The 19,950-nt window shown below is 40.6% G+C and overlaps 1 protein-coding gene across 1 annotated transcript; it reads right to left on the bottom strand.

Annotated features, from left to right (window-relative positions):
* Positions 1–269: 269 nt before the first annotated feature.
* Positions 270–18,176, bottom strand: Ppp1r17 (protein phosphatase 1 regulatory subunit 17). Its single transcript, XM_004856301.3, has 5 exons — positions 17,959–18,176; positions 11,912–12,029; positions 10,102–10,254; positions 8,691–8,843; positions 270–1,527 (listed from the first exon to the last, which is right to left on the bottom strand). Exons 2-5 carry the CDS (start codon positions 11,991–11,993, stop codon positions 1,448–1,450), a joined length of 468 nt encoding a protein of 155 aa, XP_004856358.1. The 5' UTR covers positions 11,994–12,029; positions 17,959–18,176; the 3' UTR covers positions 270–1,447.
* Positions 18,177–19,950: the final 1,774 nt, after the last annotated feature.

Genomic DNA, 19,950 nt, shown 5'->3' with positions numbered 1-19,950 from the left:
AGCTAGGTATTGTCATGTGTCAAAGCACACCCAAATTTCCCTGCTCTTGAGATATTTTTCTAAGAGAATCTGGAAATCTAGAATTATATGTAAATTCTCCTACTTGGATGATAAATATTAACAACTAACTCAAACATTTTTAAACCTCTGTAGACCAAAAAACAAAAGCAAAACAAAGCCAAACCTCCCGAGTCTCATTTGCAATCTCTGTTCTTTGTAATAATAAGTAAATAGGGTATTTTTAGGAGAAATGCACCAGAGCATAGAGGTTGATAGAAGGACTTTTATTTCCAGCAGAATCTTTCATCTTTTCCATGTTTGTGAAGGTCACAGAGGGACAAAAGGATTAATAAATGATTGGAAACAGGGCATATAGAGATAAACTGTGTATTATCACTCTTCAGTATGATTACTTGAACATCTACTTTTCTTCCTTTTAATAGTAGTTCTCACCTTTCTTCCTATCTACTGCCTGATGGATGAGGTCTACATACAAACCCCCATTCCCACCCCAGGCTCCCACAGATTGCAAACTGGGACAGGAATTAAATACAGATGTCTGCTCATTAGGTAACATTTCACTTCCCCCTCCTTCTAAGAAAGATGGTTGGAGTCTCAATAAATCAGATGCCAAAAGTATCAGAATGGCCTTAAGTTGGGCTTAGTTTTTTTAAAAAGTAAATTAATCACAAACATTAGTATTTTACCTATCATTAGTAATGACCCATTTGTGATACAATTCATAAATGTCAGGGTAATATGGTTAAGAACTGTTGTTTGTATGAGTAAAAGTAAATGTGAAGAGATATTGTGAACCTCTTGGATACCAGCATTCTCTGTTTCTGGTATTTTCAGTAATGGTATGATAGACTGAGTTGACTCCCCCAGCTTATAAATTCAGCTTTATAGTATCAGCCACAAAGATTTTAGGAATATCACCAGAATGGATTCTTAAGGGAAGACAGGAGAAATAAAAGATCACATTTCCAAAAACAATCAGAGAGTTAGAACACAAGTGATTGTGCCTCTCTAACTGGCAAGACAGAGCTCCAGCTTGGATTGGTGTTTGGATGATGTTAAACTAAGTTCTGCCCAGCAGATAAAGCAGGGTAAAGGTTTCCTATGTTTTTTGCTCCATTAATTGATCCAGAAGAGGCAGAAAATGAATAGTGAATACCAAAGCTTTCCTGTTACCTGCTACTTTGGAATGATCTATTTCTTTTCCATTCCACTGAAGAATTCAGAAAGTGGGACTAGAAACCACACTCAAGGAAAAAAAAGACAAAGAGGTGACTGGCAATCTGGTATACTGTGTCTCCTGGGGAAGAGGTGTCTAGATCTGAGTCAGACTAGGATGAAATCAGAGCAGAAACAAGTCTATTTTTTCTCTAGGTCACCATAGGGAACCAATCTAACCTATTTACAAGTGATCTCAGGGGAGATGGCTTTAAACAGCTATCTTGTCACCATCCTTTTCATCGTCTTCCATGATCACTTTGGGTCTCTCGTCCCTGAGCAGTGTTACATCTGCAAAACAAAGCACAGACCTGCAATTAAGTGAGTCTGATTAAAATACTGGACAGCCTCATAGCATAGACCCAGTACACGGGAGTGTGACAACCCCAGAAATATTCTTGCATCCATACAGAGAGAAAGGGTGCTGCGTGGCCTGATTTGGCCTTCCCAGAGGGGGTCAATGAGGACAGCACTCTGGGCATGAGAGGACATAGAGCTGAGGGGTCACAGGCAATCTTCACCTTCATTCCCCAGGCTCTGCTTCTAGTCTTGCAGTAACAGGAGGGAAGGCACGTGGATTTGGGGGTCTAGTGCTTTGGGCTCCTAGTTCAGCCACTCTCTTAACGTGTATTGGGTCAGTTAACATTTTCTCATCTAAAATTTCCCATAGGTAAATTGAAGACATTGATACTTATTATAAAGAGTTACTGCATCTACTAAATAAGGTGGATGTAACATGATTGGCAAAAAGCCACACCTGTGAACAACTAAAGGTTAGTTTTTCCATTTTTCCCACAATTTGCTAGTTTATTTCTCCTTTGAGGAAATTGGTAAACCTCATGAAGTCAGACTTAAAATCATTTTACCGACACATGGGGAAAACATTGAGCTGAGATTCTGGATATGCTGTTTCCAAATGTCAGTTGTAATACAGGATCACATCCAGAAGTTCAGAGCAAAATGAGAAAATAAGTTTTTCATACAATTTAAAATGGTTCTTTATTCTGAGATGATAACTTTCCTGCTTTTGGAGATTAAAATATCTTTTCTTTTATATAATTTTAGAGATATTACCTGGTTGTTCTTGCACATCCTTACTAGGCAAAATAAAAGGTTGCTATTCCTATGTTGGGCTCCATTTTGTTTTAAAAAGTGTACTGGTGTATGAAACAGAAATCTTAATTTCCTTTTAAAGTATAGTTTTCTGGAAGGATTAGCTCAGTAAAGGCCAGTCAAGGAGGTCTGAGTGGTTCTGCTCATCCTGTGAAATTTAAAGGGGGAGCATTTTAATTAAAGGACAAAGGACAGGGTTCTTGTCATCCCACTCCAGTTCCCAGTTTTGTTTCCCCAGCACTGCCTTGTACTGCCTCCTCCACTCCTCTCCTAATTAGGTGCCCTAAGTCCATGAGGCAGCTCATACAGATCTAAGCTGGAGGCTAGAAGCTGCAGCTTCCACAAGAGGCCTTTCTGTAGACAGGACTCCATTCAGTGCTGGAAAATTAATACAGACTATTTGTTGCTCTTATGATTAGTTATTGGATTCGATTCCTAGTTTGTTCAAATGGGTTCTTTACCAATTTGCTAACGTTATCAGAGAAGAAAAACAATTTCAAGAGTCTGTCTGGAACTAAGGCTTTCAGATAAATCACTTATGAAATGAAGTGAGAGATAATTTTTTCTTATAGTGTACTACCTTCAGGCAGGTTTGGATTCTTATTCGGAATTAAAGCTAGCATGGTAGGAGAATGTGGAGTAAGCTATGTTGAATCCCTCAACTCTTCCATCTTTTCTGGATGTGTCTACATCAAACCAAACTCAAGTTGACTAAAAATAATAAGTTTCCCCTACATGCCATTTTGCTCAAAGGTAGTTTTAGGCCCACATTCTTTCAGGTTCCAGTAATACATTGAATGAACCATTGCTAAAGCACTTTTCACATTGTAAGAACCACTGAGTAATTCATCAGTCTTCTCCTGCAGTTTTTAAAGGAGAGTCTACCATCTGCCTCAATACCTGGAATATAGTAGAGATTTAACAAATGTCATTCCCTTCCTCTTTCTATAGAAATAAGTCTAGGGAACTTAGCAGCCTGTAATATATCAGTGTGTTTTAAGGCCAAGGCTGCTTCTCTGGGGTCTCTGGAGGGCAGTCAGCCTTAAAGTAAGCTATTTCTAAGCAGGATCCCATCTAGGGTACCATCTAACAGTGGCCATCCACAGTATAGCTTTGTGCCTCTGATTTGGTGGAGATCAGGGCAAAAGCACTACCTGTCCTAACAAATCACACCAGAGAAGATGCTGTATGCCAGCAGGACAGGGGAGGTATCATTGTCAAAGGGCATACTAGTCCCTTTCCTTTGTGTAAGTGCAGTGTCTGATTTTTATTCTCCAGACTGCCCAAATGTTAGCAGTTTTCCAGCCAGCTCCTCTTTTATGCTTTCAGCTACATTATTCTTTATTTTGTTTGGCTCTTTTTGCCACAGACCTCAAGCTAAATACTTCTCTCTCTCTGAAGCAGGCCTGGGCTCCCCAGATATAACCAATCACAAGCAACACTCCCCGTCATGTAATCACTAAGATAGGGGTCCTGGCAACCGTGGACCACGTTGGGAGCAAGCCTGGGGCTGGCAAGGAAGCCAGAGGTGACGCCCCATAAAGGGGCTATGCTGGCAGCTGGAACTTGTCAAATTAGCTCATTAACTTAGAGGAATGAAGGTGGTTAGTGGGAGATTTAGAGAAGAGCGTGGATCCTTGTCCAGTTCTCACTTGCCAAGGGCTAATGAGAGGGGATGTCTCTAGGGTGCATTTTCCTGAGAGTTTCTCTCAGCACCCTTATTAGAACCAGTATGAGTCTTTCTGAACATCTGCCGAAGGCTCTATCCTTATCAGCTTAACTAGCATTTCGATTACTGCCAAATCTTTAGATACTAAAAGGCTCTTTGAAAGTAAAGTACTTCAGCTAATATGCTAATAAAAACTAGAATCATACAACAATCTCTATAATTCCACACATAATACGGAGATTGGCTGACTCAAGGAATTCCATAATGCTTATTGAGTCTATGTGAATATAGATACAGCACCCCTCCAACTCTTGTATACGCTGCAATGTTTGATAAATGTTTTTGACTGCAGAAGGAAACTGCTCTTTTAGGACTAGGTAGTGGGATGAATGCAGCATCCATTGCCAAGTGATCAGAGCTTAATACTTTAGAAAGTTCCTTGAATCAGCAGATTCATATGAAGAGGTAAAATGCTGTGGCTAGAAGAATTCTTATCTTCAGAAATTATTTAACTTAAAGAATATAAAATTTAACGGACAATGCAAGGGAACTAACATATATTGAGAGCTTTCAATAAGTCAAAACCTTTGCTAAGTGCTAAATGTTAACTCTTCGAGGCAAATTTTATGGTCCTCGTTCTGGGATGGGTGAGATGAAGGAGTCTTTTATTGTTTATGTTAACTTTCCAGGGCTACCAAGGTTGTAGGAAGCAGAACCAAAGATGAAACCTAGACCTTTCTGACTCCAAAGCCCATGTTCAATTTTTGTGTACTAGGATGAAAAATATGCCTGTGCATATTTTTGTCTCTCTACAAAATAAACACAAAAATGGACATGAAATAATCAAGTACTGAAAAATTGTGACCATCAAATATAACATTACCCACAGATACTTATTGAGCACTGCTAGTAGAAAGGATGGGCTTATGGATCCAGATCAATATTAGAAGCATACAGCGATCACAGCCCAGTCTTCATGTCTTCATGATTGCATCAAACAAATTGCTAACGTAAGTCAATCTGTATAATAGCTACATTGACAGCAATGAGAACAATAAAGACCATATTAAATGAAGTCTTGGTCATTTGTATGCCCAGGACTAATACAGAATCAGTCCAGAGTAGAAAAGAGTTATTCTTGAAGGGATCTGTTAACCGAGGCTTCGGGCCGGCTTAGTCTTGGAAGGTTATTGGGAGCTGAACAGAGGTGGAGCTTTGGGAAAGTGTGATCAGCTAGAGGATCCATGTATGTAGGAAGCCTGGTAGCCTGTGAGAAGTATGGCTGAGGCAGGGTCTGTCCCTCCCATTCATCCTCTGTCCATCTCTTTCTTTTTTTTGTATATCCTTTTATAGGTGCACAATATAATGACATTCATCATTGGAGACATGCATCTTTACATACTCTTTTGGTTCTTGTTTATTTCCCCTTCCCCTGCCCTCCCTTCAACCCCTCCATCCCTCCCTATTTACAAAGACTTTGTTTCCTTTTTTTCATTTTCTCATATTAATTTCATTCCCTTCTTTTCTTTCTCCTATCCCTCCCACTTCCCCTTCCCCTTTGCCCCTTTTCTTCCTATTTCACATCTCCGTTCATTTCTTTAGAGAACTGTCTCTGCATGCACCCTTCCACCTTGTTGGGCTCTGTTCCTTGCAAATCTAAAAACTCATGGCACAATTTGTATTCTATTTTCTTCTCATTTGATTTGGGGACAGAATATTCGATGGAGGTGAAAAAGAATGAAAATTTTTTTTAAGGTTCAAGTGTTTGCAATTGCAAGGGAGAACTTCCCATGTTGCAGCATAATCTTTAGAACAAATAGACTTTGATGGGCAGAAAAAAGTTCTAAATCGGGGTTTGTTAATCTGGATTATATAAAGTCAAAGTGATTCTTTTGCTATAAGATTTGTTAGAGATTTTATTTATTCCTCTACCATGCAAATATCACATATAATAATTCCCTCTTCTTGGGGAACAGCTGGAATTGATGTATTATGGCTATTGGCTATTAATCTTAAGGCAGTTATACAAAGATCTCTGAACCCTTTCCTGGTAGTAAAACTAGTCTGAAAGAAGAAAGAACACTGCCACACACCATGCATGGATGGTCTCTTCTGTGGGAGATGGTGCTGGCTTAGGCTTTATGTTTGTGTTAGAAGCTAGAGTAGCTTTGACCTTCAAGCCCTATATGAGAGAGCTATCACTCGCCATCTCTATTGGCTCCATGTTAAGGGAGGAAAAGACCGATTCAGGACGCCATGAGGGCCAATAGATTCCACCCAGGGCAGTAATAAGAGGAGTCCTCGGAGCCTTCCTCCTCTCTGAATGAGCTGGGTCATGGTGTCCAAGTTGCTTGTCTATGAATTTTGGGAAATCTTTTACTCTGCTTCAGCTCCAAGAATTGAGTTACTGTATTTCCCCACCTAGAGTATAAAGTCAAGGAAGACAAGGACTTTTTCTTTTAGTTTTGTTTTCTAGTGTATGTCTAGCCCTTGAACAGTGCCTGGAATATCATAGATACTTAGTATCAGTACTGAGTGAGTAAAAGCTAGAGATGTTTCCACTTCCAGACACTTGAATTTGTCCCTTAGGCTCAAATACTCTGCAATCAGTTATCTTCAAGTCTCCCTCCTCACACTTCCTTCAGGTCTATGCTTAAATGTTCCTTCCTCAGAGAAGTTTTCCCTGCACTCCCATATAAAGAAACAATATCTGGCTCCCTCTTTTTCCCTACCTAGCTCTACTTTCCTTCACAGAATTTACTTCAAGTAGAAGTGCTATTATCTGTTATCTGTATGTCCATTAGATTTACTCTAATACCATTACTTAGAATATAACATGTGGTCAATAAATATTTGTTTTAAAAATGAAAGTAGTTTGAGGATAAGACTCCTACAGGTCCTAACTTTCTTGTGTTATCCACACATTTGTTTTGCGTCAGAAGGCTGCATGTATTCAGAGCTCAGAAAGGTTGGTGTCTAGAAGTGTGTGTGTGTGTGTGTGTGTGTGAGAGAGAGAGAGAGAAGAGAGGCAGAGGAGGAAGCAAGGAATATGATTGAGTAGGGTCACATACCCACTTTTCACCTTGGCATACAAGGAAATGATTAAGATAGATGGAAGTAAAAGGAAGTGGAAAGAGGAAGAGAGAGAGGAAAAGGAAGTGAAGGCCAGAGAACACAAACTCTATGGAATTTGGACCTAGCCCTTAGAAATGGCCGAGGATATCAAATTACTGAGTTACTGATGGCTTTTGTCATGATATCTTATTTTGAGCTATCTTTTGAATTTTGTTTGTAAAATGAAATAATAAAAAAATATGTCTTAAATAACAGTAAAATAGCATCTCCTACCAAAAATATAACTTACATATCCTTTTTAAAAACTGTACTGATAGTTGAACTCGGAGCCTTTCTACTGAGCTGCATTCTCAGCCATTTTTGTAATTTTAAAATTTTGAGACAGTGTCTCATTAAGTCCCTAAGTGACTCAGGCTGTGCTCAAACTTGTATCTCTCTTGCCTCAGCCCCCAGAGTGCAAAAGAATAATTTTTGTGTTTTATATTGGAAAAAGTCTGAACCACAGCATAGTGCAGTGAAAAACTGGCCAAAAGGGAGACAGGCTTGGTCTGAGCTCCAGCTCTCCATCTAACAGTGTTTGACCTTGAGTATTCATGTGTTTATCTGCTCATCCCATCACTGTTCCAAACAATCAGCTGATTGGCCATTCATCCCTTAATTCCATCCACATAAGACTTTACAGCAAGTAGATAAATTAAATTCTCTCTCAACTTCTTTATCTGTGAAGGGAGGCAATAGCTACTCTGTTGTGTTATTCAGATGATTTTTTAAAGTCCATGATGCATGCTACACTTAACATTTAGGTAGGGTCTCAATAAATATTAGTACATTTCCCTCTTGACCTCACTCTCCTTACAAAACCATCCGTAGTCTTTTCCTTCTCTGTTTCCTTCTCTGTCTGCCTCTGTCTGTCTGACTGTCTTTCTCTTACACATGCACGCATGCACGCACACACACACACACACACACACACACCAGTCTTGTATACCAGTCACAAATTTCCATGTCTTATTTCTTGAATTGCACATAAACTTCTCAGGGGCAGTCTATGTCTTTCCCTGGTAGCCTGGAGTTATGAACATAGTTCAGTAAATTTTTTTGTTTCACTTGACACACATGCTAAGATAGCTATTAATATTTCTGCACTCTTTCCCTCACTCCTTCTCTTTCTCTCTCCCTTACTCCCTCATTCCTTAACCTATATTGAGATTTTGATCAATTAGTCCATGCAACTTGGGAGAATGAGCTACCAGTCATGAGGCATGGACCATTATGTAGGAGTGGGCTGGTGGTGAGGGTATCCTACTTCTGCTCAAGGACCCACTGACATTTCCATTTCACTAGCTCAGTGAATTTGACCAGGTCTGCTGAGGCATGAGTAGTCTGGAAGCCTCCTTTTTGTCAGGTCAGTCCCCGAGGAGCTGGCAATGAAGAAAAACCTGGAAGGCAGCAATATATGCCACATCTCCCCAGAGCCCTTGAGTGTGACACAGCTTGCAGAGGCAGGACAAAAGTCATGCCCTTGGCACCTCCAGATGGTGAGGCTCCCGACATGGTCCCACCACCTCTTCAAAATTCCCTGTACCAGCTCTTTTACCTGCTGTGAAGGGGGGCACATGCAGGGCAGGTGTGTCTTTTCTCCTTGGCCTTTTCTGTTCCAGGTCAGTGTTATGAAGAGCTGGGCTCATTTTGCTCTTTGGATGTCTCTCTTGAATATCATATCTTTTAATTAAATGTTCTGAAATCACACCTACATAGTTAGGGGAAGAGAGAGGGAAACAGGTTCAAATGCATATAATGTAGGAGGGCTGCACATGAACATATATCTGCACAAATACTGGGTAAAGGTAGTCAGTGTAGGATTTTAAGCTTCTTTTACTAAGAATAGCACTTATCAATGCTATATCAGGGATATCTACACAAAAAAGTTTGAAGCCTAATTTCATTTTAACCTCATAGAAGCCCAAGGAATTTAACATTACTACCACTATCACCTATCTAAGGAAAGTGAGATAGAAAAATGAATTCCATTTACTACAGGAATTAGGCCTAGATTTGTCTGTCTCCAAATCCCATCCTTCTGAGCCAGAGGGGATCATCTGCTATTTAAGTGCAAGCTATGTGCAACACACATCCACCCTGATAACTTAATCATTGCTCCCCCTCCAAGCTTTACCTACCTGCCTTCTCACCTCTACTGTACAGGTGAATTTTCTCTATCATTTAATAACTCTCTAAAAATAGCCTTTCCCATAAGATTTTTCACAACTCACTGTCCAGATTCACCTCCTATAGTTCTTATCTAAGAACCTCTATTACAGTGTTGTTTCTTAGTGTGTTTTTCAGTGGTGTATGTGCTGCTGCTCTTCCCTATACCTCTGATGGTTCCTTCCCTAAAAGATCTTCTGTGTTACATTTGTTTTGTATCCCTAAAATTATGTTAAAAGAAAGGATATTAAGTAATGGCCCAAAGTGAAAGAGAACAGGAAAGAAAGTAACTTTGAGGAAGAAGGAAGAGTCACATGTCACATCCAAGGATGACGTGGAGACTTGCTAGCTGCTCATTAAGTTGCTTTGCTTTTCTCCTGGCCATGGAGCAGGAGTCCATTTCCAGCCTCCCTCATGGTCAGGTGAGGCCTGGCCCACATGAATCTCTCCATCAGTCTTCCATCTGTCTACGTCTCATGCTTGCTGGATGGTGATACTCACTGTGACTTTGGAAACTCAAGGTTACTCTGTTTACTACATATGGGCTGATGATGTCAGAGCTCATCAGCCTGGATCCCAGAATGACTATTTGGAGTGCTGTGTGCCTACCCTGCCTCCAACTTCCACCACCAGTGAGACAAAAGAAAGTCATTTGGTTGAAAAGATGGTATGGTATTAAGCATTAATACTTTAGAACCTGAATTCCCAGATATGTCAAGAGAAAATTGCTAAGACCTATGTGATCTAGTGACAAGTGGTTCCCCTTTACAGCTGTGGAAACTAACTTCCTTGTCTGTTACCTGGGATAAAAGGCGGGATGTGCAGTGCAGGTGTGTCTTTCCTCCTTGGTTTCTTCTGGTCTGACTCCACTGTAAGGGTGGCCTGCATATTTTTTCCCTTTCGTGGCTTCTTTTTGAGATCACAGCCCTTAATGAACTGATCGGGAAGATCATCTGATTTTGACAAATATGAAGACAAAAAAAAAGAATATAACATGACTGAGGGTCTAGATACGAACTGGCTGGTTTCTAATGACACTTGATTGTATGGGTAGAGGTGAATTGTTTTGAAAAAGTAAAGTGTTTATTTATTTTGGTCTCTTCAACAGAAGACTTGAGTAGCCTTGCAAAAATTCCATAAAATACTGACTGAGAGAAAATCCCATAAAATTCTAAGAGAAAATTCCATAAAATTCTAATTGAGAGAACTTGAGTGGATCACTAAGGCAAAGAGGAACTTAAAAATAAACATATCCTTTACCTAAAAGGCTTTGATAATTTTATTCAATCATTTCAATTTAATATGCATTTATTTAGATTGTACTATATGTATAGCACTGGACTATATGAAGTTGCTAAACATTCACACACATATAAGAGGTGAGGGGAGACTTTACTGAACACTGCTTTATGTAGTAGGTGATTGCCCATCGTCTCAACATGTGAGATGGGCCAACACCTTTTCTGGTTCATCAGTGCTTGTGCTTTCTTAGTTGTTAAGTTTTAATATAATTCCTGCACTCACTGTTTCATTTAGCTCCCACACTAAACCACAACAGTAGTATTTTATTATCTCCATTTTGCAGAAAAGGAAACTTAGGTGCACAGGCCAGGGAGAAGGCAGGAAGGTACACCGCTAGCAAGTTATGGGATCTGGATTACACTCAAGGTCTTGGAAGTATGCCTCGACTGCAAAGCAATTGTTAAAATCGCTACCCCACTGCACCATCAACGTCCCCCCATATCACACACACCATAAATATGTGTTGAACTAATGAATGTTTCTTAGGACAGGTGCTGCCCAACTGTGGGGTCTCTGGATGCACAGTCTGTAATAGGGGCCTGTAGGGGTTAGTCCCCATTTTCCCCAAAGTTTGTCCTGTGCACAGTACAGAGAACAACACTTTTGCTTCAATTCTTTCACTTCAATCTCATTTTGCCCCATTTTTTGAGAAATCCTGAACATAAAATATCTTGATGGCGATTGGGAAGAGGGGAGAGGAGGGGGAAATCATAACCAGGCAAGGCATAAACAAAAGCTATGAATATGCAAAAGGGCCATCCATCAAAAGTCTGAGTGTCTCATTTTTAGAAATGTGTAAAGCAGAAATGTTTCTGGTATTTTCATTACAAAGGTTATACAAAAAGTCAGTTCTGGAAAGGAAACAGATTGACAATAAAGTAGAAAGGGGCTATTTAAAATTCTATCTTGATAGGCAAAAAGAGATATTTGAAATATTTTATTGGCACTGCACATGGGGTGTAAGTGTGCCGGGAAATACTGGAAATAAGCTATACTGTCACATACCATATATTGCCTCAAAAATGCTCTGCCTGGGACTCTGTCAGACCCCAACAAAGAGGACAATGCCTCCTCTCGCACTCTCTCTGTCTCTAACTTTAATGAACTTTTCTCCAGTGCTTCAGCTAATATTTACATGGCAGATCCCACAGACCCATGGCTATTTGCCTGTGCATCTGGTGTTGGCTCTCACCAGAAGGCACAGACTATCGGGTTTCAGGGGGCCTCTCTCTGACTTGCCTGCAAACCATATGGCACGGACACACCCTTTCTGATTTTCATGACTGACATTCGCAATGAAGCATTTACCCAAGTGGCTGCAGCGAGGGTCTAGCTTGTCCAGTCTGTCTTCTGACAGCTCCGGGGACTGCATTTGCTCAGTAGACATCATTGAAAGAGAGAGGGTGTGTGTATTTCTTCTCCAGCACTACCAAAGTATAAGAGACAGTTCCTAAGTGTGCCTTCAGGGAATTCATTCATTTACTTCTTCAATAAATATATTTACTGGGTGAGCACTTGCTATAATGTTCCCAATTCAATCCTGTTTTTCAATTCTGCCTCTTATAGTTAGCTACTAAAATGAAAATTGAAACCAAACACAAGTGAATAACACACACATTTATCCGTAATTGCTCTTAATCAAAGGTTCAATATTAGCCCATTTTAAGAGCTTCAGAATAAATACTAATCGAGTCTGAAGTAGAAATGAGTTGGCTAAGAGTTACAGAAAATCTTGATCAAACTCACCTATATTTCTTTAAATTCTGCAAAGTAGGATTATGTCTACTTCACAGATAGGGAAACCGAGACTCACACAGTTTACTTAAGTTGTGCAGTCCTGCATGCATCAAGTTAGCTGCGGCTGATTTAAATCTAGTTCTACAGACTGCCACTAGACACTCAAGTCTCTTAAAAACAAAGTCTCTTGGAGCCCAAATTTATCCAGGCTATTCATTTTCCACCATTATATTCTGTAACTCTAAAGTAATGAGACAGCTTCCGCGTCCATCCTAAGAGGGTGGTAGAAATGCAGTAGGAGAAAATCTAGATCTTGAATGGATCGTCATTACTTCCTCCCTAGGGATATCTGACATGACAGCAAACCTGTTACCCTCATCTTACATTCTTCTTTACTGGACCACAAATCTGTTGGAACTTTCTGGATGTATTAGATGCAACCATTATCTCAGAGGAGTGGAAATCTAGAATAGACCTGTGTCAGGTCTGAATGAGAAATACGTTAGCTGAGATTTACAAAAAATCTTCACAAATGACTGCTCAGGTTCCGATTCTTGTGTTCCTTTCTAGTAATTGGTCACTCATATCCTATAACAGCAAGAATGGTGAGGGAGGAATGGATAAAGGTAAAAGGACCCAGCTGACCCTATTCTCATTTCCTGGACCCACAGCATACAGAGAAACACAGACCAGTCATGTTAACTCAATTCATGCTAACATTTCAAGCCCCTAGAATGAGTGCAACTCAGCTGTTTTCTGAGGAATAAGCTAGTGTTCAGGAAAGGCTGGAGGGCCTCTCCCACCATGAGCTGAGATCATTGCATAGCAGATGGAGCCATTAACTGATCACTTGAGCCTGGCTTTTAGTGTCATTCTGAGCAGACTGATTGTACTGAGTGACTTCAGCATAAATCAATTCAGACCATTGTTCTTTGTGATTGCCAACTCCCTGGGACTATGTGGAAAGGTGCTGTTACCTTGGGTAGCCCTCCACCTCTCCATGCTTGTATGAAGAGGAGAGCTATGGGAAAGCATTGGAGAAGTGGGCTCAGTGCTGAGATCTCCAGGCAAGATGACAGCCTCACATGTCCTCTGCACCTATTTAATCAATCTTCTTCCTCCCTGGGAAGTCAAGCCTTCAATCATAGATGTTATGCTGAAAAATCACCCCATGGAGGATCTGCTCAAAATACTCACCTCCAGAAAAAGTCAAGGCTACTGTTAATTACATACTTACAGTCAGAGTCAGTACTTGTACTTGGCCTTTTCTGTCTGTCTACTGTCAGTCCTATCTGGCAATAGTATCCCTCTCCTTCTCCCCAACCTAAGGAAAGCTACTCTTCGTTCTTGAATCGTACAACTGCTCCCATATGTCTAACAGCTGCTTATTTAATTTGAGTCTAGATTTTTTAATCAAATAGACCTGGATTAAATCTCAACACTTTAAAAAAATCACATTACTGATAAATTTGCTAAATCTTAATGATGTATTGAGGGTAAATGGAGCCGAAGTGCAATTTAATCATGTCTCCCCTCTCTCCCTGGAAGCTGCTGTTGCTATGACAAAATTTGCAAAGACCAACTTCTTTGTGGTCATCCTATAAGATGACATTCAGGGACATAGAGCCCTTTTTGTTCCCTACTCTTCCTCTCAGTTTTCTTACCTGTCAAATAGCAATAATAATTATATCTACTTGATAGAGTTACTATGAAGATAAAGGACATGCTTAGTACATTGTAGACAAGTGATAGCTATTATTATGTATCTTTGGCTATATCATGCTGGGTCACTGGCTAATAAAGACGGTGTGTACAATTGGGAAATTCCAAGAAACAAGCAAACCTTTTGTTTTCACTTAAGTGCTCAGCCTGGGCAGACTAGTTTCATCTGAACACAGCTCAGACGGCAATACTGGACCAGAAAAACAGGAACTTGCCCCTGGCCAATGAATTGTGCCAGAATGGGTTCAACATGTTAGAGGTCCCTGAATAAGCCAGGGCACCTAGAGATCCCTCACAGGACTGACAAATGGTTATTGCACATGGTGGCTTACTATTTTAAATCACTGTGATTCAAAGAATGATGGTAGTGGACCAGCAAGACTTTGCTTGCTCCAAAGAAATGTTGGCATCAAAACAAGTGTCTCCTCAGAGTGGTATTGGTTTTAATGATTAATTATTTAAGAGCCTGTGTATTCTGTGATTTTTCTTTTCTTTTTTTTTTGCACTTTATTAAATTCTTTTATTGGTACATTGTAGCTATACAACACAATTACATTTCTCATTGGGAATTGTACCTTTGCATAATGCATCTTGATTCTTATGTTTTCCCCATTCCTAGCCCTCCCTTCATCCCCTCCACCCTTCCCTATTTACAAAGACTTTATTTCCATTTTTTCCATTTCTCATCATTTTTCCTTTCCCTTCTTTCCTTTCCCCTGCCCCTCCCACTACCCCTATCCCTTTGGACCTTTTCTTCCTATTTTGCATTATCGATTATTCATTCTAATCATTGGTACATTTTAGGTATACAATATAATGACATTCATCATTGGAAATTTGCACCTGTACATAGTCTCTCTTGGTTCTTATTTTTCACCCTTGCCCAGCCCTCCCTTCAACCCCTCCATTCCTCCCTATTTACAAAGATTTTGTTCCTATTTTTCCAGTTTCTCATATCAGGGTTAGCTAGGAAAGAAACAGCTCCCCGGGTAAGAGCTCTGCTTCTCTCCCAGATGGAAGTCTCTCCTTGCATCTCACTTTTAACCACAAGTAGGAGAGGTTTGTAAGGAATCAGAATTGTGTGTTAATAGTATCTCTACAGGACAAGATGTGAAATTAAAGATGAAGGATGTGTGCAAAACAATCATTCAGTCTTTTACAAACTGGTCAGTACTATATTTTAAACTTCTGTGGTTTGTATGTTTTAGCTTTCACTTTAAACTGCACATACTACATTGAAATGGAGGGGGGAAGACTTTGCTTGCTAAGGTGCTGAGAGATGATTTCCAGATTTGGGATTATATATTAAAGAAATATCTCATGATTGGCAGAGACATGGTTTGCCCATTATCTTGAATGATATTATTAAGCTCTGGCAATCAGAAAATCTTCAAACCAAGAAAAGAACAAGTAACTGGAGGGGGGAACTGTTTGGAATGTAGTATCATCCTGTTGGTCATTGTCACTTTACCTGCCTGTTAAATATAAGAGGAACTCATCTTCTGCATTATCTTCCATTTTAACCCTCAGAGAGACAGGTGTTCTGTAGGAGTGAACCATTGCAAGACATGAGCCTGTCTAATTTTTGAATTAAGAAATGTGATATTTCCACTTTCTATTCTTGACACTGTATATGGATTTCTCTCTTTAATTCAGCCTCCACCCCAAGTGGACATTTTAAAAGAACATTGCCCTTGACCTGTTGCCAAGGAAGGTTTCATCATCTCTCTCAGCAGCCCTTTGTAACTTGGGGACTCCCCAAAGCCTTAGCTCTTCCCTTCATACCCAAACAGTTGATCCTCTGGGTCTCCAGATTTGAGGGAGGTTTGCTGGACACCACATGCTAAGGGCATTCAGAGGTGTTTGTGGATGGAGACTTTACATCTGGGGGTGTTTCACACATTGTCTCTAGTACAAAGACCTACCACCCCTTTAACATCCTTTTACCACGCACTGGCTTAGCATGGTCTCTGAATTTTATCACAGTGATGACTGGGACTGCACTGTGATGGTCAGTATTGGTCACCCACCCTTGCCATATAAGCCTGAGGCCAAATACACCGTGAGAAGAGGGACTTTTGTTATATAATAGCCTCAGGGGGTCTCAGGGAGGATCAGCCTCCTGTAGCCAAATGGTTGGTATTCACACTAAATGAAGAGAGGACAGACTACATAAAGATTTAGATTTGTCCAGATCAGATTTTGTAATTAAATGATTTAAAACTGACCATTGTGGCAACAAACCTCTTCAGTGTTTAGAATTTTTCAGATTTTCCTAATTAGAGAATCAAGGCTTGAGGACCCGAGCTATGTTTCTGTTGACTGTTATTTGAGACAATGTGGGTGACTACGGAGCATACAAGTGCCCAAGAGATGTGATTTCAGGATTTGAGGGAGGTTTGCAGGAGCCCACATGCTAAACTATTGCAAATTTCTTACTAATCCTTTGCACAAGGGACAGAGTCGTTCTTTTCACAGAGACACTTGTAAATGCAAATACCACTGAGAGAGGAGATCTATAAACCAATGTCACAATATGCAGCAAATGTTGGTGGCAAAGTCACCTAATCTTTTGAGAACAGGAACTAAAAAGGTCAACAAACTGGGTACTAGGACATGACCCTGCTGAATTGTGGAGGGGCCCACATACCAGCTCAGCCTGCAGAAATCTGAAGATGTGTTGCTGAGGCTCCACTAGCTCGGGCTACTTCTTTGTTCTGGGAAATAGGAATGCTATCTCCACAGTCCAGTTTGAAGTCAGAAGTTGGTCCAGCTCTGAGGAGGTTTCTCAGTTGGAGGTGAGGATGTGTAGCTTAGTTCAGGAGTAGAGCATTCCTCTCTTACTATAAGCCTTAGATGTTCTGCGACAATCTGAGGCAGAAGCAGGTGATTGGAACCTTGTCCCACTCTAACTGGGTGAACTTGCAAAAGCAATGTGTTCTCCTGGAAACTTAACTTACATATCTGTAACATGTGGATGCTAGGGTCTGTTCTCCAGCACTGTTGAGAGTGTTAACAACACAATTTGTACAGAGTGCTCACCCCAGGACCTGCATATGCTAACCCTTAATAAGCGTGAGTGGCCTTTGATTTCTCAGTCCCCCTGCCCCTGTGATTATAGTATCTAGATCTTAATGGATCTACATTGATTGTCAGGCTAACCTCACTCTACCTCTTTCCTTCTTTGAAAGTGATAATGAAATTAGAATATTCTAAGTTGCCAACCAACTGCAGAACACCCATTTCCAGATCTTGGGAACCTATTCTCAAGAGCAAATGGACCCTGAGCTCTACGGTAATCAAAAGAATATCTCCAAAAGTCCTGGCCTTAGTTGATGTAGTAAAAAGCTTAAAAAATTACTTCCACAGCCCAATATAGTGTGTAGTTAAGGTAGCACCTGGCTATGTACAGTTCACATCCTTTTAAAGCTTCTTTTTCACCTGAGGATTGCATTCCAGCAATAAGTACATTTTAAAATCACATTTGTTCATTTAGAAGACCTACATTTATAAAATTCCTCAAGGACTGACTGTAACTTGAAGTAGGGCATGGGGATAATTTCTGAAAATCATGCTTTCCCCAGCCATGTAGAGTAAGACTCTTCATGCTGTGTGAACACACAGACACATGAATGGAATTCATCCTGAAACTTTGCAATTTAGTTGGTGAGGGCACAGGCTCTCACAGAACTCAAGGCCCTCACTTCCCTTGGAAAAAATGATGAGAAAGTAGTGACTTTTTGTTTCCTGCCTCACCTCAGTTTAACCTTGCTCCATAAAGCCCAACCCTAGTTGGCAGCCTTCTTTGCCCCAGCAACCACAAAAAAGCTGTAAGTTATCAGAAACTCGCTTTTCTCACCACAGTAGTTTGTGGAGAAAAAGTCTGAAGCACTTACCGGTCGGCGCAGACACTGCGATGGGTCAGAGCCCGGAGGCAGAGCTTGCTTGTAGAGGCTGGGCTGATTCTCTGTGCAGTGGCTGCTGCTGCCCAGCTCAGCTCCAGCTCCTCTTATCTAGGGACCAGCTGCTGCTGTTGCCATGGGGATGCTCTGTTTCTCAGACACCAGGGCAAGGGAGATGGAGAGCGAGAGAGGACTAACCTCACCATCACTGCTCTCCACAACAATAACTGCATTTTACAAAAATACAACACATGAAGTCCCGCTTTGAGTTCCTAAGGTGTGCACCTGAGAAACCCAGACGGAGTGGCTACTACACCTTTGAATCTTACTAAAACCCCGGCACATTTGTTTTTGTGTCCTGACATTGCAAATATGGAAACTGAGGCACTGAGTAGTTAAATAACTTCCCCTAAAGGTGCCCCCCCCCAATTTTTGACCCTCAAATCAATTTGAGTTTAAATTCAGAATGCTTTCATTCATCCCTAGTGTCTTCCAGGGTAATGTCATGATGAGGAAAAGGTTAGTAATAGTAGAAATCACTAATATTTATATAATGATGAATATTTCCATGTGCCATATGGCTTCGAGACTTTAGAATAACCAATCGGGGCTTAGGCTGTGTAATGTAGAGTTTAAAGAAAATCGGTTTCTTAGCAGGTGTAATTCAAATGAAACTTGTTCCTCAAAACCCAGCCTTGGGGGCAAGGGAGAGGTTGTTAACTAACTTAGCTTCTGCCAAAGAATTTCTTTCAAATTTCTTTCCAGAGAGTCAAGGTTCTTTTTTTTTTTCTTCAAGGTTCTCAACTGCTTGTCTTTATCTTAACTCTGTATCCTTTTTCCTGTGTTTGTTTTTACATTTCTAAGCTTAACTATCTGTATGGCTGAGAATTAGCTCGTAACTCCTGGTGTGTGTGCGCTTTTCTTTGTACCCAGCCAACTCTATTTTAGGCATAGCTCCTTACAAGCTGGCTACTTCTCAGCTAAGTAGCTAAGCTGCCTCTTACACCAGCAGAAATTGGAAGGACCCCTGAGGGCAGCCTAGAGACCACTCAGTGATGCCCAAGAGGTATGTTTTAACAGAAAATAAGTTGTTTCTTTTCTTTTGGGAGCTGGCATGCAGTATAGGTCCTGGAAAGCCCCTTATTGGCTACAATTACTTGTTAGTTACCGGTAATGATTTGATTGATGCTTCCCTTCCACTTGCCAGCATCTCAAATAACAGGGCTGGAGCCACAGTCAACTTCTCCTGACACTCCTAGAGTTAGAATTCTTTTCAGAGGCCACTGCAACAAATCAGCAAAAACTAGACTTCTTTGATTCAGTTTGCTGGAGTTGTTTTGCAATCTTCTGGAAAGAGATGGAAGCTGCCGAAAGGCTCCACTCCTAGACAGGAGGGACCTCGGGTGCTGAGGGACAGTTTCCACCACCAGCTCTGTGTTCCCAGCTGCCCTTTTGATCTTCCAGCAGCCTTGTCAGCCACTGCGTTAGCCAGCACCTTTGTTACAAACTTGAGTGGAAAAGATACACTTTCTTCCTACCCTTTTACATTGTCTTTTTAAAAAGTAAAAGCTTTTTTGAGATAATTATTGATTCACATGAAACTGTTAGAATAATGCAGAAAGAATCCCTATACTTGTAGCCCCTGTAGTCCCCAATGGTAACATCTTGCAAACTTATGTTACACTATCAAAACCAGCATATTGATATTGACACAGTCATATAAGACCATCTTCCCACCACAGGTCTTCTTCATCTTGCCTACTTCGGGACATCCATCTCCCTCCTCCTATGTCCTGGTCTCACGCATTCATTAACCCTTGCAACCACTAATCTCTTCTCCACTTCTATAATTTGCATTTCAAATATGTTATTAAAATGGAATGACACAGTATATACCCTTCTGGGGTTGACTTTTTTTACTCAGCATTATTCTCAGGAGATACATCCAGGTTGTTGCCTGCATCAATAATTTGTTTCTTTTTATTG

The sequence above is a fragment of the Heterocephalus glaber genome, unplaced genomic scaffold (genome assembly GCF_053883595.1).
Source record: "Heterocephalus glaber isolate CG9 unplaced genomic scaffold, H.glaber_assembly_v1.0 deba00000546, whole genome shotgun sequence".
Taxonomy (NCBI): Eukaryota; Metazoa; Chordata; class Mammalia; order Rodentia; family Bathyergidae; genus Heterocephalus; species Heterocephalus glaber.
Note: the sequence above shows the minus strand (reverse complement) of the source record. Positions and strands in the feature narration are given on the sequence as shown.